Source organism: Tachypleus tridentatus, chromosome 7 (assembly GCF_004210375.1).
Source record: "Tachypleus tridentatus isolate NWPU-2018 chromosome 7, ASM421037v1, whole genome shotgun sequence".
Lineage (NCBI taxonomy): Eukaryota > Metazoa > Arthropoda > Merostomata > Xiphosura > Limulidae > Tachypleus > Tachypleus tridentatus.
In genome coordinates this window covers 182,645,091-182,672,211 of record NC_134831.1, presented here as the reverse complement: position 1 = coordinate 182,672,211, position 27,121 = coordinate 182,645,091, and the positions used below count along the sequence as shown (strand labels likewise).

Below are 27,121 nucleotides of genomic sequence, written 5' to 3'. Positions count from 1 at the left end.
CTTTCCTCTAGTCTTACACCGCTATGTTAGGGACAGCTAGTGCAGATAGCCCTTGTGAAGCTTTGCGAGAAATTCAAAACAAACAAGTGTATAAACAGAAATAACTTATGTAGAATGACATAAAATCCTTCTGTTTACAATAGTACCAACATCTCTTGATTTGAAAAGAACATTCAGAAAGGGCATACCTGAGTCGCCAAATATTCAATTTTGTATGGTTTGTTGAGAATAACTATACATTTTGTCGAATTGTGACACGTTCTACTAGTTGTAGTATAGCTTGTAGCACGAAATACAAGAAATACACACGAATGTTATAATTTAAAATCAATTTAATTTAGATGTTCATGTATTTTATTAGCCTATTTCTTTGAATAACGACATTCGAAATAACACTACATGACAAATATTTGTTATTACAGTGTTAATACATGTGTTGTGTTTATGCTGGTTTTTTAAAATTTACTACAGACATGTATAAACTTATACCAAAACTTGTCACATGATATTTAAACTACTTGGATTACCCGTATCTTGGATGGAAGTTATGTAAATACATGACTAATGAATGGTTATTTTAGGAGATAGCTACGTGGACATATAACAGACAGTGTTGTTATATTTTTACAGATACATCAAAACACAATAAATCAGTTTAGACCAGCTTATTGTCAGTTTTTTTTTTTTTTCCGGTACCAACTCTGCAACTCGACTCGTAATCCGAGAATCGCGGGTTCGAATCCCCGTCACACCAAACATGCTCGCCCTTTCAGTCGTGGGGGCGTTATAATATTACGGTAAATCCCATTATTCGTTGGTAAAAGAGTAGCCCAAGAATTGGCGGTGGGTGGTGATGACTAGCTGCCTTCCCTCTAGTCTTACACTGCTAAACTAGGAACGGCTAGCACAGATATCCCTCGAGTAGCTTTGTGCGAAATTCAAAAACAAACAAAGCTACCGTTTGACGTCGTGAGCCAACATAGTGTTACTAGACACTGCGCAGTTCAGCCGAGTGTCAAGGCTAATAGATGACTGTGGTTTTTGTGGTAGAGTTCTTGGTATTCGAGCTCACGAGCCAGGTTTATTTCTGTGCAATACCGTTAAATATTCCTTCCAGTTTAAGGTTGTATATATTTCCGTGAACGAAGTAAAACAGTGACAGGTAGGAAGAAACGTCAAAAAGGGATTTGGTGAGTTCAAGAAAGGAGGACAAAACATACGTCCCAGGAGCTTATTAATATCAAGACACATAACAAGGGTGTAAGTTTCAGAATTTGCAGGATTTGGTATACCTTTCAACTATCTTAATAAAGTGGCAAATCTACTTGAAGTTATGGAGCACAGTTGACATTTTCAAAGTTTTTATCTCATAACTTCAGATTGTTGAGGTCAGAGACTTCACAATTGGTATAAATATGAACTATTAGTGTATTTATAGTGTGCACTAAGGTATAGTTGGTAACAGGTTTGGTTTTTATTAAATGATTATTAGCGATTCCTACTTAAGACGTCCCAAGTGGCACAGGGGAATGTCTGCGGTCTCATACCGCTGGTAACCGGGTTCGTTATCCGTAGGGGATAGAGCGCAGATAGCTCACTATGTAGTTTTGTGCTTAATTCCAAACAAACAAGCCTGGGATGCTCATTAGTGCTATCATTTGACCTTAACGTATTTTCAGAGCTTCCCTTAGTTCAGACCAATTATTCACAACCCTTTGTAGTGTGGATTCATTTTCAGAAATAGTCGGTCATATTTTCAGAAGCTATCAGAGCATAAGATATTTCTTTATTTTAATAATGTGCAAATTAGCCTCGGTGGTATATTACACAACATGTACCAGAATATGTATTTTTCGCATTTCAATATATTTTCATACAAAAAACACAGTATTAAGATGTTTATCCAGATGAAAAAAAAAGGCGAAGACTTAGATAACGCTGTGTAAGGATAAGGATTATATGCTATCTTAAGGTGTGGGAGCGTTATGAGAATAACAGTTAATATCTTAACGTGAATGGCGAGTGGGAGGGAATGTTGACTAGCTAGTTAGTAGTTGAGGATAAGATACAACTACATATAGCTTTAGTTGGATTTTATGTAAATAAAAATGTAGCTCCACAAATCGCCATGTTTGAATTTAAGGCACAAAGCTACATCATGGGTTTCGAAGCTTGGTTTATAGTGTTGCAAGTCCGCAGACATAATGTTGCACTACTGGAGGTAGCAACAAATATTATGAGCAAGAATTCATAACTCTCATCTCTACTAAAATTTAAAATTATTATGATAACAGTTAACACATTTTCCTTGTACTCTATGTGCAGTTTTTTATCAGGATATTTGGTGATCAGATTCTATAGATTTCTCTCCAGTTTTGTCTAATGTTCAGTCTTCGTGGCAGTCGAATAGAATATTTTAAAGATATTTCGATATAATGTTTAGTAGTAATAATAATAATAATAAAAGCTGTTAACCATACGCGTTTAAGGTGGAAAAAATTGAATTTCTCAGTTATTGAATTTTATTTCTATGGTACAACTCTCGTTACGTATGATTCCATTTCTGAGTTAAAAACAACAACAAAATCATACCGACCACAAGATGTCGCAGGTAGCGCGTTTCTTGTCGTTATGGTCAATTTGATTGGTTGAAATGTTTACTAAATACAGGATGATGCTTGTAGCTTCAGTTTCTGTTCTGTTTATCTGTGGTGTTACACGTAGCGAAGTTTTATTTACTGCGCATTTCGTTCCTGTTGCTTTCGCGTGCTAAACAGAGAGGTGGACAAACCTCAAGTCGGGCCTCACAGACGATTCGAGAATATACAGCTTTACATAAGCGTAGCACATGATGCTGAAACTTCAGTGTCTGGGGTGTTTGCTGACACTGGTCCTTTTTTCCATAGGTGGGTAAAATCTGTTTAAAAAATTATAATAACAGTAACCTAGACTTATTAGTTAAGGACAGTGTCATAATTACGCAAAATTGTAATACAAGTAAAGTGTTTAACTCGACTAATCAAAAGTACACGGGCCTGGCATGGCCAAGCGCGTAAGGCGTGCGACTCGTATTCCGAGGGTCGCGGGTTCGCGCCCGCGTCGCGCTAAACATGCTCGCCCTCCCAGCCTTGGGGGTGTATAATGTTACGGTCAATCCCACTATTCGTTGGTAAAAGAGTAGCCCAAGTGTTGGCGGTGGGTGGTGATGACTAGCTGCCTTCCCTCTAGTCTTACACTGCTAAATTAGGGACGGCTAGCACAGATAGCCCTCGAGTAGCTTTGTGCGAAATTCCAAAACAAACAAAAGTACAGAAATTATGCACTTTGAAATTTTGGTGGGGCTGCTCACGCGCGGTAACCTGCGGCTGATAGAAAGGCTCCGAGATTGTTTTCCTCAAGTACTAACTTTTAGTTCGTAGCTCTGACATTTCTGGACTGATGCGAGGTTTAATTATAATTTTCGATGGACGTATTTGGCCTTGCCTGGGGTTTTGTAGATTAATACATTGTGATATTGCATAGAAGAATTTCAGTTTGAGGGTAGGCTAGTATAGAATATGATGAGCAATAAAATTGAACCAGATGTACGCGTGTTCCACGGTCGTGATACAAAGGCCTCGTAGCTCAATTTGCTATTTAGCTAATCATTAAACATCTAAACTAATCCTGATAATAATAATTGTGATTGGAGCACAAGGAAAATATATGTAAATGTTATCATAATAATACTGCTTAAGAGAGGGACGCGGCTATTGAGGATTCTCTTTGTTTACTTTTTTAGACTGCGTCTATCATATAATAACGCATCGTGAAGTATTACTAAAAGTTGCATGTATACAGGAGCATAGCCAAGGGGACCTGGCCCTCCTGAAAAATCTAGGCCTATTGATCACATGTTATTTTCAGCTTTTGTATACAATGAAGTAGTTTTGTATCGTATAATAACAAACATATGTAAGCACTATTACATTTGATTAGTTTTAATGACCATTTTATTAAAGATTTGGATAAATGCAAACTGGCTCATTTTTGGTTTCTTTTAACATTTCCCTCATTGTGTGTGTGTGTGTGTGTGTGTGAAAAGCCAACTTATAAATTTTTAGTCTTGTATTCATGTTATGTCTAAACTCAAAGCCAGACGAGGGATAACTATCTCCTCTAAATCATCCCTAATCTTAGTATTATACATTTAGGTTACTTTAATCAAATAGTGGAATTCTACCATCATATAATAACTTCAACGCCGCTCCCGGTGAAAGGGTGAGCATGCTCGGTGATGGTATTCGAACCTACACATTACGAGTCTAGCGTTCAAACCCGTAAGATTAGGTAGGTTGTACTGTAATGTATGTGCGTGTGTTATTTAGAAATTACTATTGTTTTAAATTGTAGTGCATATGGTTAAAGTTATGCATCGCTTTCTCACAATGCAAGTTAGATTACTAAGCCTAGATATATATACCAGTATGTATATTGGGATTTGTATTGGATTGTGAAAATGTTTTTTATACTGTTCATTATTGGTTGAGTCCACGTGTTGCATGACATCGATTAACTTTATGTTCTTGCCCATGCCAACAAGCAGTTTAAAAAAAACTGATAAAAATTGAGCGAAACCCCTCACATAATATGTAAAATATGAACGACACCAAGTTATGGAATTATTTGCAAAATTAACTGCATTAATGTTTTATGCATAAATAGTTGTTGCTTTTTTAAATATGATTTTAAACATTTCGTAATGTTCATATACATATTTTATTGTTAATTTTAGGGTTAAGAAACCTGTTCCATATAATTAATTTGTATTATAGATAACTCTATTGAAAAACCAAAAATCAAAGGGGAAAATGTAGTTTCTGGTGGGTTGGATTAGTGAGAGTTAATGGCACTTTATAAGATCGATGCGAAAGCCTTTAAAATTATAGTTTCTGATATATTCGATTGTTTGCGGTGCGATTGCTGTGGTCACGCCCTACTGGCTTACGTCATAATTCCTATTATTGCGCAGTCTGAATTTATTTGATTACGCTCTGTGATTGACACCACAAGTTCTATTATTGCACTATATGATGGCTATAATTACGCCATATTGGCTGACACCACAAGTTATATTTTAACATGTCGCTACAAAGGCTGAAGATTTCACTTAAGATTTCACAGCTTTTAAGCCTTTGCTAACTTACGTTTTGTCCGTCTTCAGAATGCTGTTGATGGCACCTGGAAACGGCTAGTTTTGTCGAAATGACTTGAGACTAAAATCTCTTTCGTGACTATAGCCTTCACATTGTGAATAAGAAAGTTGTTCTGGACTGGCTTGAGCGTGGTTCTTTTTCGCTCTACGTAGTTTAACAAACTTGTTTCCAAATATTTTGTATCATAAAAGGTTTTAAAATCTATTAACACTTGTATACTCAAAGTAGTACTACACTGTCAAATGGATAGGAATTCTCTGTGAACTAGTGTTCTATATCTTTAGCTATTCACCACTAATGTCGTGTGTAAATCGTCCTTTTAAAAAGCGATTTACCCTCTGTATATACAGTTAACATTTCTAACTCCTGTACAGAGTCGACAATTATAATTCCCGTATAACTTTTATAGGCCTTTAGCGTCGTTTGGAAGCTTAATTCTTAAGGGTCTTAAACCTCACGTGCAGAGTATCTGACGAGTGCAATCAATGATAGTTTGACATATCCTTCATACCTGAATATTTTATTTTTCACTGTATGTATGGAAGTGTGTGTTTGTGTATATAATATAGTCCATTTCATTTCCAACGAAAGTTGGTACATTTTCATAATATAGTGTTACGTTTTTATAGATCCATTTGTTTCATAATCTTTCTCTCATACAGTGCCTTAAATATTACATGTATCGATGATAGTTTGATATTATTATAAGTTACAGGTACTGTTGAAGTTACACTCATAGGTTTTTTAGGCTTTCGTTACTATAGGCCAGCTGACCACTGTTACTTTGATTTTAGACCAACTGACGAATTCGTTACTCATAGAGACTTAAAGCTATTAGTGGATCAGTGGTAAGTTTACGGACTTACAATGCTAAAATCCAGGGTTCGAGTCCCTGTAATGTAGAGAGAGTATTTAGACTACAACGTTGCTTTTGCTCTGAAACAAAACGATTAACGCTACCCATTATATAAATTTCACTCACTACTTAGGCAAAAACTCAAACTTCTGATCTGGTGTACGCAATCTCTTATTTCCATTGTCTCGGTGCCAGATTTCGGGTGAAACGTTATAAACCTCAAGAAATGCATGTAGTATGATGTCTTCTAACGTTCTGGTGAGTTAAACCCGCCCTTTAGATACTATATTCTGGACATCCGCGAGATACAGGGTCCTATTATAACTTTTAGGAGAAAACTCAGTTGTAAAAGCGATTATAAGTTTCGTTTTCACAGTTAGGGCTTGCGGTACAAGTTTCGTTTATTAGAGCTCATTTCTGGAACAGTTGTGATGGATAACGTAATAGGGTATCTTACCAGCTCCAACTTATCCAAAGATCTTCTACACACTTTTTTTTATGAACGTCTGGCTCTCTTGAGCATGAAATTCAAGTTTTGCGTTAATACGTGCTTTAATGTTACAGCTACATGTTCGCTTGAAAAACCTCTTCGTGAGATCTAATTTACGACTCGCACGAGTGGCTTAGTTCTCTAACGGTCTTCATGAAAAGCGGAATGTGATAAGAGATATTCTAACTTGATCACCTCATCGAATATTTTTACACCTGTGCCAGTTTTATCTGGAGAATAACTAACCCCCCTCTATACAGAACCTAAAGAAAGAACAGTTTAAAATAACAATAAGTTAGTTAATAATGATGCATCACTTGAATGAAGATGTCGAAACAAGGGAGAGGAAACAGCTTTTCATTTTTCCCAATCTAAATTGAATTTTTAGTCTATAATAATGACTAGCTGCAAGAGAATTAATTAATAAGTTAGTAATTAGTTGTTATTTTATACCGTGAGGGATCGAAACCCGTATTTCAGAGTTGTAAATCCTTAAACTTCCCGCTGACCAGCTGGAGGACGAATTGAATAGTAGTTGTTGGTAGGGTCGAAACGATAAAGAATAATAGATTTAATTTTACTTATTTCGTTTTCTTTTCTGATACTCGCCCCTCACAAGTTTCGGACACACTCCTCATAAACTTTATACCCTTCTTAACGTCACTGCTTCGTGATAGGTCATTACGTTTAACAAATACTTCCTATTACAATAACTAACTGAAGGAGGAACTAAGGGATAACAAAACATCGATTCTATTGGTGGTTGCAGTTAGTTGAATATGTTAACAGCTTTTCACATATGTTCATGTATTTATCAAATACTTTTTCAATCTTAAGAAACGTCGCTTTATGGAAAGATATCAAATTTTATAAGGATAACTTTCTTTTGAGATCGAACTACTTGAGACAATGTGTGTTAGGTTTAGTTTCTTACAAATCTTATTTTGTTTCCTTCTCGGCTGCCCCTCTGTGGCACATCGGTACATCTGAGGACTCGCATCGCTAGAAACCGGGTTTCGATACCCCTGGTGGGCAGAGCACAGATAACCCATTGTGTAGTTCTGTGCTTAATTCTGAATAAACTCTCTTTGCTTAGAACGTATTTTCTTCACACTAAACTATAGTATGCAAACGCAAAAAAATCCACCACCACCAACATTAACAAAAAAAAAAAATCGAAACATAAATAGACTTGAAGGTAACTTGTTCTAAAGCTTTAAAGGGTTTTCGACTGAAGGGTTTTTTCTTTCAAGTAATTCATTTTCGCGAGTAATGAAAATCGAAATTCTCACATGCACTTTTATAAGTTTGTTTTACTGCAAAACTATCTGCGCTATGTCCACCGCAGGGTACCGAACTCTGGATTTTACTGTTTTTAAGTACGTAAACTTACCACTCACTCGCTAGGGGAAGTACTTCGTAAGACTCGTATAATAAAGAAATCTCCTAATCGTACGCATGTCTTTCTTATTTCACAGCTTCGAAATAACCCTTTCGACCCGTCAGAGTCCCTCAAATGTGAATATCGCTTCCTGTTTACAGAATCGTGGAGATTGTATCCTCACAAATGACTTTTTCTTATTAAAACAAACTTGAATAGTCCATTAGGCAGTCGTATTATTTTTCTCCAGTTTTACGAGAACAAAACGAATATCTAGTTATTGTGTGTTCTATAAATCCGACTAAAAAAATAGATTAATGTAAGGCATAACAATACAAGTGTGGTAAGATTGATGGCTTATAATATTGAAATTCGGTGTTCGATCCATGCAGTTTTCACGCTACATGTAACAGATTGTGCAGCTTTATGCTTAACAGACAAATCAAACTAAACGAACAGCTTTAGTATTTGAAATTACCTCTTGTGAACAAAGCTGGAAAACTTAATAAAATTGTATATCAGATTGGTAATTATTATGTGGACTAGTAGTATATTACTACTATGAAAATTGTTGAATAAAATTATATTATATTGGTATTGTATGATAAGTCATTGCTGTTATATGCAGTTTCATAATTTGTTGATTTATGAATGGATTATTTTTCAAATCCACCCGTTTTTTAAAAATTTGTTTGGCGAGTCTTTGACATTGTAGTTCAACTGGTCATTCAGTTTTACTGACATCTTTCTTTAAAATATTAACCATTGCTTTTGCCAGGATCACTGTTGTAATTCGTTATTACATCGTGTAATCTAAGTACTTCTCAGAATGTAGAAATTTCCTGGGTCTCCCACTGACTCAGCGGCAAGTCTTCAGGTTTACAATGCTGTAAATTGGGTTTCGATACTCGTAATGGGCAAAGTAAAGATAGCTGATTGCCTGGGTTTGTGCTTAAACATTTCTATGCTGTAAAGATAGTGTTCTATGAATAATTAAGTCTTTCTGATAGCAAGATGTTGGAAATCTAGCTTGTTACATCTAAAGATGCCAGTTGCATAGTGGGTCTGACATTAAAATCATTGGTTGGATACCCGCGATGTACAGAGTTCACGTAGCCCATTGTTTGTAAAAATGTAACCGATGATATGATATTTATAAAACACAACACCAAACTGAGGGAAGTTTTATTATAAACTTTAACTTGTCTGTTAAGCCTCAACGTTCTGAGTAAAAAGAAAGGGCTCTTATTGAAGGTGTAAGTTACTTTAAGACCTGAGTGATTGCATAAAGTTCAAAGACTGAAAAAAAACCCTGTGAAAAACACAGTTGGCCCAGATGTTTTACCAAGATAACTCAGAATTAGATACATCTCTTGTAGTTGTTGTCAAATCTTGTTTAAAACATGCTTTAGTGAGACTTAACAAACATTGATAATTATAAATTGGAACTGGCGAGACTGTTTCACCTCCTAGCCCTGAAATGGATTCATCTTATCAGGTCGAACAGTACAACTCGCTAAAGGAGAGCCTCCAAACCATTTTTGTCATGGAGGCACTTCGTAGGCACAGCAAATTATCTGGATTCTAATATTAGAAATAAAAGGCAACTTCTGTTCCGAACAATGGCCAATAAAGTAAAAGCAATCGCGACAACAAATGCAACTAAAATCTAAAGACGAACGTGGTATGTTTGTTTGTTTGCTTGTTTTTCTATCAAAATGCACAACCAACAACACCTTCCCTCCCGGATCACTGTCAACACGTGCCACCTTCTACCAGGTTTCCCATGACGCTAAAACAACAATCGAGCAAGTTGATTTTAACAAAAGGTTCACTCTAAATAACGTAGGTGATGTTAGGTGACTGAGCTTGTCTTGTTGGTTATTGTGCTGGAGTGTGAATCCGAAACGGTTTCGCGTCCACTGTTGGAGAATCGCGCTCTGCACTTTGGGGCAGTGGGTACTTTATAAAAGTAAAGGTCAAATACCTTTGTTTGATTGTGGGTGGCCATAGAGTTGGCGGTGGGTAATATTGGCGTTCTACTAATCTATCAGCTCAAATTTAGAAACGGCGTAGCTTTGAGCGAATATTCAAAATAACGGAAATTTTCTTTATCTTTTCCCAATCCACTACATTACACAGGAAAACTTGTTTGAAGGAAACTAAATATTCTTTCCCTGAATGTTCTTCTCTGATTTCTGTTTGTAGAAACTGATTTCTTTGCTTTGATATTTTCTAAATGCAGCATTCAGTTTATGCGACACTTGTGTAGACAACCGGGTAGCAGCACCTGGTAGACTTCAACACAACTACTCTTAACTGAATAGCGTGATTGGCTGTCACTTTTATAGCGCGCACATAGCTGTGTTCAAAGATATATCGCACGCTCGAACCTTAGACCATCCCATGTACAGCTCAGCATGCTAACCTAGGATCATCCCATGTACAGCTCAGCATGCTAACCTAGCTCAGCATGCTAACCTAGGATCATCCCATGTACAGCTCAGCATGCTAACCTAGGACCATCCCATGTACAGCTCAGCATGCTAACCTAGGATCATCCCATGTACAACTCAACATGCTAACCTATGATCATCCCATGTACAACTCAACATGATAACCTATGATCATCCCATGTACAACTCAACATGCTAACCTTGGACCATCCCATGTACAGCTCAGCATTGTAACCTAGGACCATCCCATGTACAGCTCAGCATGCTAACCTAGGATCATCCCATGTACAAATCAACATGCTAACCTTGGACCATCCCATGTACAGCTCAGCATGCTAACCTAGGACCATTCCATGTACAGCTCAGCATGCTAACCTTAGACCATCCCATGTACAGCTCAGCATGCTAACCTAGGATCATCCAATGTACAGCTCAGCATGCTAACCTTGGACCATCCCATGTACAGCTCAGCATGCTAACCTAGGACCATCCCATGTACAGCTCAGCATGCTAACCTAGGATCATCCCATGTACAACTCAACATGCTAACCTTAGACCATCCCATGTACAGCTCAGCATGCTAACCTTAGACCATCTCATGCACAACTCAACATGCTAACCACTGAGTTGTCCGTTTCCATCATTAAGTCGTTAATAAATTGCTAATAATTTTATCCCAATATTGGACTACATTTCTTAGGCCAATAGTGTTAAACAAAATGCTGACTAGTAACCAGTGTTTTACTGAAGGATACTATATTCGAATTTTAAATAAACTTACAAGGCGACTTATCTCGACAACTAGAAATGATTATTGACCGGATATTTTAACATAATAATAAACGTTGGTTGCAAGTTCAAAATGCTTTTCTGGTGACACCTCCAGAAGCCTGAAAGCTTATTATGCTAAAAATTTGGTTTTGATACCGTGTTGGACGCGACAAAGATATCCTATTGTGTAGCTTTGCGCTCAAGAAAAAGCGAACAGGCAAATAAAAACCTTGTTTATAAATACTCGAACATATTTAATAGGAAATCTAAGGGCTGGGATTCTTGTTTGCTAGGATGCGATTTGATTTTTAGTGATGATTCCTTATTTCTTCCGACCTTCAGATTACGAGTTCGAATCCCCGTCACACCAAACATGCTTGCCATTTCAGTCGCGGGGACATTATAATGTGACGGTCAATCCCAGTAGTCGTTGGTAAAAGAGTAGCCCAAGAGTTGCCGATAAGTGGTGATGACTCTGTGCTTTCCTCTTTAGTCTCGCACTGCGAAATTCAAAACAAACCAAACCTTGTTTCTACCTTTCGTTAGTTTTCCAACATCTTGTTATTAGAGTAATTTAATTTTTCATAGAACACTTCAATGAGTAGGTTGGGTGTAATTAGCGTTACACGCCGAGAAATGAATAACTTTCCTCTGGCACGTAACTTCCCCTTATCCACGGGCTGCATGTATTCGCTAAAATTGTGTCATTGATCTTTGAAAGATATGGAAATTTTAAAATTAAAATAAACTACAAGTATATATCGCTGTTTAATTGCAATATTAAGACTGTCAGGCCATGTACTTTCTAGTAAAGGGTTAGTCTTACGTGTATGAGGCATAAGTTAATGCCCTTTCCGTTGGTCCATCTATTAGTCAAAGGGCTTACAACGCTAAAAATCGAGTTACGATATCCGCGGTAGGTAAATTACGGATAGCATTCTGTTTCATAACATATGTTGTTACCTTTTATTTGAATCGCCTGTTATTTAACGTTTCAGTTACTGCACAGATGACTCTTCAGGTTCAATATCAAAGAGATTCACGGTTTGCCAACTAAACTTTAATGTATTATTATTATTTCTATAAGTCTAGTGTTTGAATATACACCCTTGGGGTTTCTTTTTATTGTTGGTAGTCGTGTATCGAACGAAGAAACAGGTTCGTGAAGATGCGTTACTGATCGTTACTTGTAATTTATGGTTCGTTACTTTCGTGTACGGTTGTTAGTAAATCAGCGAATTTGTTACCTGGAGATTGGATGTTAAAACTTGGTGGACGAAATAACTTTGAATCGATCTTTGGTCTTGAAGTAACGCTTAGTTAATAGTTATGATCCCTACCGACCAACAATTACAATATAAACTTGATAATTGTAATACTGCTGAGTAGTAATCACCTTTTTTTTTGTAATTATTTGCGATCGTTGATGAACGTTAAGACAAAATCTGTTTGTAGCGATAGGCTTGACTGAACGCTTCAAATACTAAAAATCTATCCTGTTTGCACTGATTTCTTTATTTTACTTTCAAGAGCCCACGTAGTGAGTACGATAATGAACAAATAAACTGTTTGGTATCTTTTTACTTTCCTTTGAATGTCGCGCAAAGCTACACGAAGGCAATCTGCGCTAGCCGTCCTTAATTTAGCCATGTAAGACTAGAGTGAAAGCAGCTAGTTATCACCACCCACCGCCAACTCTTGGGCTACTCTTTTACCAACGAATAGTGGGATTGATCGTTACATTATAACGCCCCCACAGCTGAAAGGGCGAGCATGTTTGGTGTGACGAGGATTTGAACCCGCGACCCTCAGATTTCGAGTCGAGTGCTTCAACCGCCTGGCCATGCTGGGCCTTGGTAGTATCTACCACTTTCATCATGAAAGACGTGACAGGTGAGCTAAAGGGGGATCGGGTCAGAGACCCCGGTCTTCTGAAAAAGCCACCTCTAACTTAGAAATACTAACCAGAGAAAGATCAACCAGTTAGCAGCACACTTCGCCTATGCGGCCACTCTTAACTTAATATCGGTACTGACTTTTATAGTTCAATTATTCCACATGTGAAGGCGCCGAGCATATTCACCTGCACATCACGACGATAACTTCGCATTTTCGATTTGTACTCCGTCACACAAACTACCAGGCCAGTAACATCTTCTAAATGTTTTGAATATTCACATAATCTTCGTCATTTTTAAAAACAGACAAAAATTTATTTTCTAAGCAGTTTTTTACTACTTTATCAACTTGTGCTGTTTTAGTTTATACTATAGAATAGGTAAAAGAAATAACTTCACCTAGAGTAGTCTGGATAATGGATTCTAGTTGTTGTGCTATAAATAACTTCACCTAGAGTAGCCTGGATAATGGATTCTAGTTGTTGTGGTATAAATAACTTCACCTAGAGTAGCCTGGATAATGGATTCTAGTTGTTGTGCTATAAATAACTTCACCTAGAGTAGTCTGTATAATGGATTCTAGTTGTTGTGCTATAAATAACTTCACCTAGAGTAGTCTGGATAATGGATTCTAGTTGTTGTACTATAAATAACTTCACCTAGAGTAGTCTGGATAATGGATTCTAGTTGTGCTATAAATAACTTCACCTAGAGTAGCCTGGATAATGGATTCTAGTTGTTGTGCTATAAATAACTTCACCTAGAGTAGTCTGTATAATGGATTCTAGTTGTTGTACCATAAATAACTTCACCTAGAGTAGTCTGGATAATGTATTCTAGTTGTTGTACTATAAATAACTTCACCTAGAGTAGTCTGGATAATGGATTCTAGTTGTTGCAGTATAAATCTCTTGATGTTGCCTTTTTTTCAGTTATCGAATGAAACCACACAAGTTATCGAATTCAACCACACAAGTTAACTAACGCTCGACCAAAATCTAATTAAAGCGTTGATATTTGATCGCCGTGCGCACGTGTTTAGTCTAGTCATTAGTTAAGGTTGCATGAATATAAATATCTAATAACCTGGATGTTGATTTTCAGTAAGTATTGAATTTTCAGACGCCCTCTCGTGCCGTAAACTGTAAGCAGGCTTTGTTGAGTTTCTCGTTAGAGGAACATGTTCTTGCGGAAAGACCTCTTCCTCAAAATTTAGTTGGGATACCAGTCCCCTAGATGAAAGTTTTATAAATCAATGACTTAATGAAAGGTTATCTTAGAATATGAAAAGCTACTTTCTTTAGAAGTAATAGTAAAATAAATAAATAGCGCACACAATAAAAAAACGCAACAAACTTTCATATCAAGTTTGATGAAGGTCTATCAGCGGGGTTGGAGTAGTCTTAAAAAATGTAAATACACCCACAGGAACAACATAACGGAAAATTTCTATGTATCTTCTGCCAATGAACCCAACAGACCTACATACAAATTTTTGATGAAAATCCATCCACATCCTGTGAAATAGTTACATAAACGCCCAACAGACAGTACTATATTTATATGGACAAGCTTGGGTACCCGTCTCGTGGACGCAAGTTATGTAAATTCATCATTAATGAAAGGTTATCTTGGAACATGAACATGAAAAGTTGCTTCCTTTATATACAGTTTTTAAAAACTAAAACACCCAAGCTGTTATGTTGTCCGTATTTCGAAAACTATTAAAACTGATCTCAGTGTCTCGCTACATTAAACTTTGTATTCATTGCCATCTTTGTCTTCTCGCGGAAAATCAAATAAAAGGCATAGCGTGATCGCAATAATTTTACTCACGCCAGCGGATAAGTCAACCTCACGTTCTATTTACTGAGCTTAGGTCAACAATGTCATTCACATTCACGTTAGTTAAAGTAGGTTTTTGATACTGTACTTTCTTATGTAAGAGTGCCATTCAGGCAATGTAGCGGAGGGGGACACTTGCCCCTCTTGTCTCAAATTTTGGGAACAGTGCGTATGTGGAGCGTGTGCACTATTTGAATGGTTACTAAATACCAATACGACCTGATCACGTGCTCCCACATGCATGTTTTATATCGCCGTGCCTTCCATGTTAAAGAAATATTGACCCGGGTCGCATTTGAGAGAGGACAACTCGTTTAAAGTCTAATGGTAATTGTTAAGTTATAAAAACTTAAACTGCTTGGTATAGCCAATAGTTTTTTTACCAGTACGAATGCAAGTGTGTCAATGTGCAGCATAGAACGTTTCGAAAGTCACAGAATTTAACTATATCCAAAATGTTCCTGACCATCAGTGGGATGACCAATAAGATTTGCTTTAATTATTATATATGAGTATATTTACAAAACTTCAAGGTAAGTACCGCCTACTCCGGAATGACGCATTGGGTTCGATGATAAGCTACCGCGTAACTGCTAAAAACAGATAAGAATGGGGACATGTTCCCCCTGGACGTGATGCCAATCCATCACAAAATGCTAAGGGTTTGTGTAGAATATCTTGCTCAATGGTAAAAAAGCATGTGGTGAACCAACTTTGAACTGGCAACTATCCAATCCAAGTAGGAGTCCAAAGACCTGAGACATGCACCATATCCTCATGTACTTTTAAAAGCTACAGAGATCCTGGACCTACTCTTTCTTTGTGCATCAGATAATCTGCTATAAGTGGTCATAACCGATGTACGAAACTCGTTCTTTGTACTCTTCGAAAACATAATTATCGTTTAAAGGTTGCGAGAAAAATCCCAGCTCCCTATGCTAATTCTTACTTTACATATAGATTTTAATTTTTTGCTACTTTAGTCGAATTTAAAGCGACATCTGAAGAAACCTTGACTTGGTGATCTGATTAATGAACATAATTGTAGAGATTTGGAGTTTGACTGTAAGGACATGTTTCTTCCAAAGGATTTTCTTTAAACGCACCAGACTTCTATTCATCGATCGATTTCGTTATCACTGTCTTGAACAACCATGGGGGTGAGCCATGGTCACGTCGTCGCAAGACTTGAAACTGACGCGTTATTCCCTTACCAGTATTTATAGAGGACTAGTGGTCAGTTAGAGTGGAAGATAATCTCAGAGTATGATTCCTAAGATAGCCGTCATCCTTAGACGAAGATAAAACTGAATAACTGGTAATAAAATCACAAACACAAGTGGGGGGATTGTGACATACAACCTTCCTGAGGAAGATGATGATTTGAACAACCAGTAGGGGGAACTTAATCACGTAATCACAGAACTTAAACTGACGCTTTATTCTCTTACGAACAACTAGTTATGGAACAGTAATGTTTCCGAAGAATGAACTTTTAGGGGAAAAAGGGGAGTCACTATTTGCTCTCGTTCATATTGTTTTCTTCTTTCAAGACGGTTTAATCACCATTAATAAACAGTGTTTTCAGCTTTCTTGTATAATATCTATTTTACGATTTGAAGAAATACTTGGAATGGAGGTCAAAACGTCCTCTGACACCAAGAAAAAAGTAATACTAACGTTTTCTTTCTTATTTGTTTAAAGCGCGAGGGTCTAATGTATCGGGTGTTTCTCTCCTTGAGTTTCGAGCATAGTTATTCGAGAGCTACGAAATGATAGACCAGAGGGAAGGTATCGCCCACTGCAAACGTTTGGGCTACTTTTTTTTAACGCATAGCTGAAAATGGTAAGCATTTTCGGGAACCTCTTCTGTCCAAAAGAAGAGAGGGTTGGAAATATCTGCACTAGAGCAGGGATTGTTCCCAAACTTTTTATACCTGCAGTAGGCTGCAGAGTTTCACATCAGAAAGATAAAAACATTCCGGAGCCTTAATAAAAGAAACACTAAAAATAGAAGCAATCGGTCACAAACGCCAGAAAAAAATTACTTCAAGCTTTTAGAATATAAATTTGTTAAAAATATCAATATTTAAAGAAAAATGTTTACTTCAAAAATTTCCGCTTGTAAAATTTATATCGGTAAAAGTACAGTGCATTTATTTATTTATTAGCGGCTCGGATAGACTTACTTTTGTCCACAAAGTAGTTCAATATTTGGAGTTATGGTTGTTACCTGTAAGCGCATATAATCTTCAATATTTAGCCTGTTTCTAAATTTGATCTTTGTAGTTGTATACAGTGAAACTGTTTGCTCAGAAAGATATGTTGTTGGAAAACACATCAACATTTTCAAAGCCCTGTTACTTATTTCAGGGTATTCCATGACCATTTGAATTCAATATTGTGTAATTTCTTCCTGTTAAAATTTTGTTTTTAGGGTGTAATCAGTTGATTTTTATAAGTTCTTCGTTCTCTCCAAAGACAAATCGTTGGTATTTGCAGAGTCAACAAAGGGATTTTGAATCCACAGTAATTTTTCTAAAGGAGGAAGGAAGTATTCCCCAATAGTTATACACAAATCAGATTTGTTGCAAGACTGAACTTTTGCATTTTCACTTCAGGAAATTTTTAAAGTAAAAAGCAACTGAGATTTTCGAAGCAATCGAGTTCTTCCATAAGTATACATTCACCCTAAAGTTTTAGCTTACGTTGAAGCGCTTTCATTTTACTCTGCTACAATGTAGGGTACCATGGAAACGTACTCCAAAACTCATTCATTTCATTTACATAGGCAAATACGTTCGAAAGGTAACCCACTTATTAACATTCTAAACTTTCCTAGCCGAGCCCCAGATAACTATGGCGGAGCACGAGGGCTCTGCGGAGCATGGTTTGAAAAACCATGCACTAGAGTAAAGTAAAAGCGACAACAATAAAGGGTGTTTATCAACAACGAGACTGTTAGAAAACAAAGTAAATGGTGTAGCTATGGAAAGAGGGGGTAACTTGAAAGAGGGATCACTGAGACACCACACATGTAGAAAGCCCCTGGCAACCATTGGTAAAGGAATTCTTCTAAATGTTGGCACGACGCCTGGGGTTGTTACCATGTGCTCAACTGAAAAGATCCATCCACCATGAAATCACGTTACAACTCGGTAACCGTTAAGTTGCGCACGACCCACAGAATATGTAATTGGGTTAACTGATTTCTCACCCCTCCAGATTTTTAAATTATGGAAGGAACTGTTTTATAATTTTAAATTTGGAGGTTAAGATTGTCTCTGTGGAGACTTAAAGTCATTAGAGAACATCGATAATATCATTCTATAACAGCCTGTTTCTCTTTTTTATAATGAAACCTTGCTGTATTTTTATTTATTTGTAATAATCTGGCCAGGTAGATAACCAAGATCTCCAACAGAACAGTTCCTTCCTTCCAGTGTTATTGAGAACAAACTTTAAACAAACTTTTTTTTAATCTGTTCTTTAACTTTTTATGGAACACTCGTCGGTCACTTTGTTTTTGTTTAGTTTTAATTTTATTTGAATTCCTGTAGTATCAAGCCTCAACTGCTACCGTTGCGGAACTTACAACACAGAGGGCGCTGGATCTGTTGCACCCTGCTACGAGTTTAATGAAACCCACTTAAAGAGCTGTGACCCTACAGAAAACTATTGTATGGTGAGTTCATTTGTACATGTTATTACGTGTTTTAATGAAACCTTTTGCTTTTAGACGTTTTAAATTCAGTAAAGTTTCAAACGTGAATAATTGAGTCGATAATCGGTTTTTGTTTCCCATTAAAACTATTTTTACGATATCCTTTACCAGGCCTTCTTTCTTACTCTCTTTATAGAGATTTCTATACGACTTGGCCCAGCAATGAGTTTGAAGTCTGCTAATTCTAAAATGTATGGTTGGATCCTATGACGGACACAACACTGAAAGCTCATTTGAGCAGCATTGTGTTCTTAAAATTAAACTCGAGCAAGGAAGCACGTTATGCTGATTATAATAATAAATGGGCAAACAATGGTCTATAAGTATAGTGAAGGGACTTGTTTGGTGGGACACATACTATATTTTCGAGTGAACTTTGGTCTGTTTCCTTCTGTCGAAAGACCGGCATAGCCAGGTGGTTAGGGCGCTCGACTCGTAATCTGAGGGTGGTAGGTTCGAATTCCCGTCACACCAAAAATGTTCGCCCTTTCAGGCGTGGGGGCATTATAATGTTACGGTCAATCCCACTATTCCTTGGTAAAAGAGTAGCCTAATAGTTGGCGGTGGGTAGTGATGACTAGCTGCCTTCCATCTAGTCTTAAACTGTTAAATTAGGGATGGCTGGCGCACATAGCCCTCGTGTAGCTTTGCGCGAAATTCACAACAAACCAAATCTAACAGTTATAAGCCACATGTCTACAGACAGAAGCTACGTACGAAGAGTATCGTTGTCCGTTCGTCTGACGTCATGACATTAAAAGTTCAAATTTAGATAATTTTGTAGAGATATAGATTAAATAGATATTCAATCGAACAAACGATTTGGGTTTGGAAGCAGTTTATTTATTTATTTTTATACTACGAGAAGCTGGCTGTAAACGAAAAGGACATTTAACGCTCTACACGTTTAAACGGTACATTTCATCGCCGATTGCCCAAGTTTAGCGTAATGAATGACGCATGCGCTCGACGTCCCATCATTCTTGCAAAGCACAAATCTTTGTTTCACCAGCAAACTTGCCGTATGTTTTTCAGAATTTCGCACAAGGACTACCTACGCTAGTCATTCTTAATTTAGTAGTGAAACACTAGAGGGAAGGCAGTTTCTCATCACCACCCACCGCCAACTTTTGGACTACTCTTTTTACAAACGAATAGCTCTACCGTGACGGAAAGGGCGAACATGTTTGGTGTAATGAGGATTTGAACCTGCCCTAACTACCTGGCCATGTCGGGGCCCAAACCCTCTGTAATCATAAAGACCTTACATTTTTCTTCTTTTAGATATTCGTAACTTTTTCCCTCTCGTATCGTAAACCTAATATAATGAAATTCTATTACTTGAAATAAAATTCATTATTTAGAGACGTAATTGGAACTTGTATTTATTAATTTGTCAATGCCTACTGAATACTTCCGATTTTTTTTTGATATTACAGAAATACTCTAACAAGGGGATAATCGTCAGACAGTGTATTTCAGACTGTCAGCCGCAAGGTAAGTATGTTCCATGTTTTCTATCTGAATGTGTTTTGTGTTACCAGTTTAAAGCTAAACTGGAATAATCCGTAACTGATTAGCTTACTTGGATTCTTACCACCATATCTAAAGAAACAACTTGTATATGCAAAGCAGATAAACCACATATGCCAATTAATTACTTTAGGCCTGAGGACTCAGAGATGTAGACATGCATTGGTTACAAGCGAGGATCTCTGTTTAAGTGTGCGCGCCCATTTAGAGGAACGTTGTAAATGACGACCTCTAGGCTTTTCAATGGCCATACCATTCAGAATATCAACAATAGCAGTACAGGTAATGTCTGACTTTTATACCATTCAGAATATCAACAATAGCAGTACAGGTAATGTCTGACTTTTATACCATTCAGAATATCAACAATAGCAGTACAGGTAATGTCTGACTTTTATACCATTCAGGATATCAACAATAACAGTACAGGCAATGTCTGACTTTTATACCATTCAGAATATCAACAATAGCAGTACAGGTAATGTCTGACTTTTACCATTCAGAATATCAACAATAGCAGTACAGGTAATGTCTGACTTTTATACCATTCAGAATATCAACAATAGCAGTACAGGTAATGTCTGACTTTTATACCATTCAGAATATCAACAATAGCAGTACAGGTAATGTCTGACTTTTATACCATTCAGAATATCAACAATAGCAGTACAGGTAATGTCTGACTTTTATACCATTCAGAATATCAACAATAGCAGTACAGGTAATGTCTGACTTTTATACCATTCAGAATATCAACAATAACAGTACAGGTAATGTCTGACTTTTATATCGTTCAGAATATCAACAATAGCAGTACAGGTAATGTCTGACTTTCCGTTCAGAATATCAACAATAGCAGTACAGGTAATGTCTGACTTTTATACCATTCAGAATATCAACAATAACAGTACAGGTAATGTCTGACTTTTATATCGTTCAGAATATCAACAATAGCAGTACAGGTAATGTCTGACTTTTATACCATTCAGAATATCAACAATAGCAGTACAGGTAACGTCTGACTTTTATATCATTCAGAATATCAACAATACCAGTACAGGTAATGTCTGACTTTTATATCGTTAAGAATATCAACAATAGCAGTACAGGTAATGTCTGACTTTCATATCATATAAAATATCAACAATACCAGTGCAGGTAACGTCTGACTTTCATATCATTTAAAATATCAACAATACCAGTGCAGGTAACGTCTGACTTTTATATCATTTAGAATATCAACAATAGCAGTACAGGTAATGTCTGACTTTTATATCATTTAGAATATCAACAATAGCAGTACAGGTAATGTCTGACTTTTATACCATTCAGAATATCAACAATAACAGTACAGGCAATGTCTGACTTTTATATCATTTAGAATATCAACAATACCAGTACAGGTAATGTCTGACTTTTATACCATTCAGAATATCAACAATACCAGTACAGGTAATGTCTGACTTTCATATCATTTAGAATATCAACAATAGCAGTACAGGTAATGTCTGACTTTTATACCATTCAGAATATCAACAATAGCAGTACAGGTAATGTCTGACTTTTATACCATTCAGAATATCAACAATAGCAGTACAGGTAACGTCTGACTTTTATATCATTCAGAATATCAACAATACCAGTACAGGTAATGTCTGACTTTTATATCGTTAAGAATATCAACAATAGCAGTACAGGTAATGTCTGACTTTCATATCATATAAAATATCAACAATACCAGTGCAGGTAACGTCTGACTTTCATATCATTTAAAATATCAACAATACCAGTGCAGGTAACGTCTGACTTTTATATCATTTAGAATATCAACAATAGCAGTACAGGTAATGTCTGACTTTTATATCATTTAGGATATCAACAATAGCAGTACAGGTAATGTCTGACTTTTATACCATTCAGGATATCAACAATAACAGTACAGGCAATGTCTGACTTTTATACCATTTAGAATATCAATAATACCAGTACAGGTAATGTCTGACTTTTATACCATTCAGAATATCAACAATACCAATACAGGTAATGTCTGACTCTCATATCATTTAGAATATCAACAATAGCAGTACAGGTAATGTCTGACTTTTATACCATTCAGAATATCAACAATACCAATACAGGTAATGTCTGACTCTCATATCATTTAGAATATCAACAATAGCAGTACAGGTAACGTCTGACTTTTATATCATTTAGAATATCAACAATAGCAGTATAGGTAATGTCTGACTTTTAAAGAAAAACGGTGACCGTCAACAAGAAGAGTGACTGATGGCAAAGTTAACTGAATAGGTTTGGAAAGTAGAATAGCCAAATGATGTGTTTAACTAGACAATTTAATCATTGGGTAGGGAAGTAATATAGGATCGTGGTTTTGTTGGGTGCCACTATAAATAATGAATATTATGAATAGACTCTAGGGTAATCAGGGTTAGAACAAGGTTTAACAAACAACAACCAAGCCAATATCAATGTATTCTTAGGACGACTGGTATGGGTATTAAAACTTTAATTAAAATAAAGTACAGAGCATGATCTACAAGATGTATATAATAGTGTGTCTGGATGACTGGAATTCTAGCTAGCTTACACCACACCATGTCGATAACCGTTTTGCACTAGTTCAGACACTTCCAAAATCTCGTAAAGGTTAGAGGATCCCCTCCACCCCCCCAAAAAAGCGTAAACAAATTGGATGATGCGACGTTTTTTTTTTTCACCGCTGTAAACAGGATCATTAAACAGGCTGCTGTTTGATATCAAATAGTGAATTAGGCACAGCGTCGTAATATTATTATTTACACACCTAAAGTGGTTTGTTTTAGTTCCTTCAGAAAGACGTCTAGTATCCAGTGTGTACCTGAATGTTATTGTCGCTTATGTCTACCTGGGGGACAATGATTCTTCCAAATTCATAATGCAAACACGTTCCATGCGATCTCTGTCCAAGGCTGGTGCAAAGAGCATGGCAATGACGTGCCGTATCTCAATCTAATTGGACAGCTTGGATGCTTGGTTTGAATGTAACATCCGGTTGCCCGGCATGGCCTAGCGCGTAAGGCGTGCGACTCGTAATCCGAGGGTCGCGGGTTCGCGCCCGCGTCGCGCTAAACATGCTCGCCCTCCCAGCCGTGGGGGTGTATAATGTGACGGTCAATCCCACTATTCGTTGGTAAAGAGTAGCCCAAGAGTTGGCGGTGGGTGGTGATGACTAGCTGCCTTCCCTCTAGTCTTACACTGCTAAATTAGGGACGGCTAACAGATCCCTCGGTAGCACTGTTGGATCAGTTTCAGTTTTCACTTGTCCAGTAACGTACAAGCAAATAAGACACCATTGGGAAACGTTTGAGAGACTATCCTACACTAGGTTAAGGCTGTTATTCTAGCGGAAGGTGACCACACCTGATATTAAGTGGAAGATATTATTAAACTCCGATAGATATAACAAGAACTCATCCTAAAATAAATACACTGCACAACAAAGTTTTTGCTTCTTGAACACTGTTGGGTGTTCCTTATAGATGTTTGGCTGCTGATTACGAAAAGTCACATCCAAATTTACCCATCACGTACTGTTTTATCCAAATCTTCAGTTTTGCTACAATGGAAAAACGATATCAAGGCAACTGGAATCCGTCAATGCTTGCTGACTACTGTTAGACACTGCAAAGTGATGCACCGAACATTGAATACAAAGGAAAATCAGGAGCAAAACACTTTTAATTATGTTGAACTTAATAACGTATTAGAAACATAAACGCAATTAAATACGTTATTGCCGTTAAACAGTTAACTGTCTATTTCTCAGAGTTCCTACGTGAGGAAGCAAAACTAAAACTATATTTGTGTATACAATCAGCAAAAACTTCTCAGGAAGCAAAACTTTGCAAAAAAATTGTTGTGCAGTGATATCTGCATTGTCAACATGATATTAGATTGTCAATGTAAATATAATTGTCAGTGTGTCGTCAACGTAAGTATACGCGAATGTCTGTATTATCGACGAAGTTAGGTGTATACTTATGGTTTAACATGAATGTATATTTTTTGTCAATACAAAAAGAGCAGTAACTTATCTGTGCTGTCAATCAGAAGTTCTTTGTCCATATTGTTTGTTTCCCTAATCTTTTTCGTTAACTTTTTAAAGTAAATCTTTAAAGATTTAATAATCGTAAAGGGGCCTGGCATGGCCTAGTGCGTTAAGGCGTGCGCTTCGTAATCTGAGGGTCGCGGGTTCGCGCCCGAGTTGCGCTAAACATGCTCGCCCTCCCAGCCGTGGGGGCGTTATAATGTGACGGTCAATCCCACTATTCATTGGAAAAAAGAGTAGCCCAAGAGTTGGCGGTGGGTGGTGATGACTAGCTGCCTTCCCTCTAGTCTTACACTGCTAAATTAGGGACGACTAGCACAGATAGCCCTCGAGTAGCTTTGTGCGAAATTCCAAAACATACAATAATCGTAAAATAAAATCAACGTGAGTTGACAAAGCGACGAGTTAAGTTATAAAGTAGGCTAAAGTACGCTGTCTCAGAACTTAAATTTATTATCTTCTATAGAAGAGAAATATTGCTAACATTTTTAATTTTTTTGTGGTTTTTTATTTGTTTTTTGTATTGTTTTGTTAAACAGAGGGACAAACAGTGGTACAATGTTGCCAGCAGGATGGTTGCAACGGAAGTCAACCAGTGACTCTCACCATATCAACAGTTGCTACGACGATCGCTTGTACTATGCTTCTTTCGATCTTGCACTAACGGAACTACTGACAGTGACGTCAGCATTCAGTCTTACTAGGACCTAACCGGTTCAAACCACTAAGCGAAATGCACCATCCACAAAATGATCCTTACACACACACACAAGGAAAAAAACAACCAAAAACATCTAGTCAAGATATTACTAAATATCGGGAAAAAATGTCTTTTTCTCTTATTTTTGTTCGACAGGTTCGTATATTTACATAATCTGCATTTATTTGTTTGCTTGTTTGTTGACTTTATTTATCCATTACATAGAATAAATAACATTACTAGTTCGAAGACCTTTAGTAACATTTTTACATTTAGAAAGGAAAAATGAAAGTTAATGTTTTTCGTTGTTTACAGCTGGAATCCTCTAGGACTAATTTCACTTCTGTAGTAGGCCTAATGGTGAGTGACGCGTTGAAACAATAAAAGAAATCTGTTAAATTTGGAACTTGTAGCTAAAAAAAAACAATGATTTCTGGTCACTTAATTGTATCTCGTAGTTTCAGGAAGCATAAATTAGAATACAGATATAGGTTTGAGTCTGTTATATATTCAGTTATTTTATTTGGTATTCGTGCACTATTCTTATCGCCAGATGGCAGTCAGTCTTATTTTCCAATCTTGTATTTCACTACATTTAATTTCTTAAAAAATGAATTTGCCACATTTCGTGCACCCTGTAGTGAATGAAAATCATGTTCTTGGTACTTGGCTGATGGTACTTACCTTTTAATTGTTTTTCGTGTTAAAAACATTATTACACACACATACACAAATATACGAAACTGATTTTATACATTAGGTTCGAAATTTAATATTGTTTATTCAGGTCCCCTGGAGGCACAACTTTAAACTTGGAAGTTTATAATGCTGAAATTGAGCAATATCAATATCATTATTGAGCACAAAGTACATAGACCGGTGTGTAGCTTTGAGCTTAACAACAAATATTATATCTGTTTTATGCGCTTAGTGTTTGTTTGTTTGTGTGTGTGTATAAACTGAAATTAATTTATACTTTACACAATAATTATTCGAATATCAATAGTTTCGTTTTATCACGTTTGTACACAACAAATGGGGGCAGCGAACTTTTAGATGTGAGAAATATTTAATTTTTATACCCTTTAATTTTCGAAAACAACCAATTTATATGAAGATTAAATACTGAATATAAGGAAACAGAAAAGTGCAATAACTATTCTTATTTAAAAGTATTTAAATCGGTAAAATCTAACAAATCTTTTTTTCAAGATTCAAGTCAAGCAACTGCTGGAAACGGAAACCGTTAAAGATTTTTAATAATAACTTACAACACACGGTGGTGCTTTAACGTAAATTATAGATAAATACAATCCAATAATGGTTGCAAAATGAAACTAAAACTTTAAAAGTGAATAAACACGTGTGGGAAACAAATTCACTGAAGTTGAGGGAATAGGGTTTATTTAACCAAGAGAAACTGCGTAATATGCGAGTCCATTAAGGCCAGGATATAGGGCTCTTCTTAGGAATGACATTTCTTGAGCTCTGAAATAAATGTTCTGCCTTTTTCCTGCTTTTCCTAGAAGTAGTTTCTTTAACTTTGATGTATTTTTGTTATGCTTCTTAAGTCATTAAGGAACAAAAGTAACTTGAAAGCGCTAGCTTTGGAGCTTTGTTGTGAAACCGAAACAGTTTTCTCTGTTTAAAAACCCAATTTTTGGTTAACTTCGTTGTACACACGTGAATACTGTGTAACAATTAACTAACACTGAAAGATTAATTGTTACTATAATCTCGCAATCAGAAAAACCCGAATGTCTATTTTAACATTATCTAAAATAACACTTTTATATGGATACAATTTGGTAGGGGAACTGTTAAATGTATATACCACGTATTACGTCGTAATCGGTTGAGCATAAATTTGAATTTAACCACGTGTTTATGTCTTGTCAGTTACGAAGAAACTTAAACATTTACCTGTGGACTTCATTGATTTGTAATAGAAATCGTTACTGCAATATGTATTCTCTCTCGAGTTTTATAAAGTGTTGTTAAATGTCACGTGGTTCGATAGAGACGGGTAGTTAGTTGCTGGTTGAAACTAACTGAAGGTAGACGTATTGTGTTACTACACAAGGTTTTGTTTGGATTTTGTGAAATTGAATTGCTGTAACAAGTAGCTGGATTTGTTTTCTAAGATTGTAATCGTAATAAAGAC

At 36.6% G+C, this 27,121-nt stretch overlaps 1 protein-coding gene across 1 annotated transcript; it reads left to right on the top strand.

The window, feature by feature from the left end:
* Positions 1-2,712: 2,712 nt before the first annotated feature.
* On the top strand, positions 2,713-27,121 carry LOC143257409 (uncharacterized). Its single transcript, XM_076516035.1, has 4 exons — positions 2,713-2,906; positions 18,453-18,577; positions 20,056-20,113; positions 24,797-27,121. The coding sequence occupies exons 1-4, from the start codon at positions 2,849-2,851 to the stop codon at positions 24,919-24,921; spliced, it is 366 nt and encodes a 121-aa protein (XP_076372150.1). The 5' UTR covers positions 2,713-2,848; the 3' UTR covers positions 24,922-27,121.

What these genes read in the sequence shown, in the direction of transcription:
- LOC143257409 (XM_076516035.1), top strand. Translation starts at nt 2,849, where the DNA reads ATGATGCTGAAACTTCAGTGTCTGGGGTGTTTGCTGACACTGGTCCTT. An exon ending in ACTGGTCCTTTTTTCCATAG is followed by an intron (nt 2,907 to 18,452) that starts GTGGGTAAAATC and finishes GAATTCCTGTAG; the next exon opens with TATCAAGCCTCAACTGCTAC. An exon ending in TTCAGACTGTCAGCCGCAAG is followed by an intron (nt 20,114 to 24,796) that starts GTAAGTATGTTC and finishes TTTGTTAAACAG; the next exon opens with AGGGACAAACAGTGGTACAA.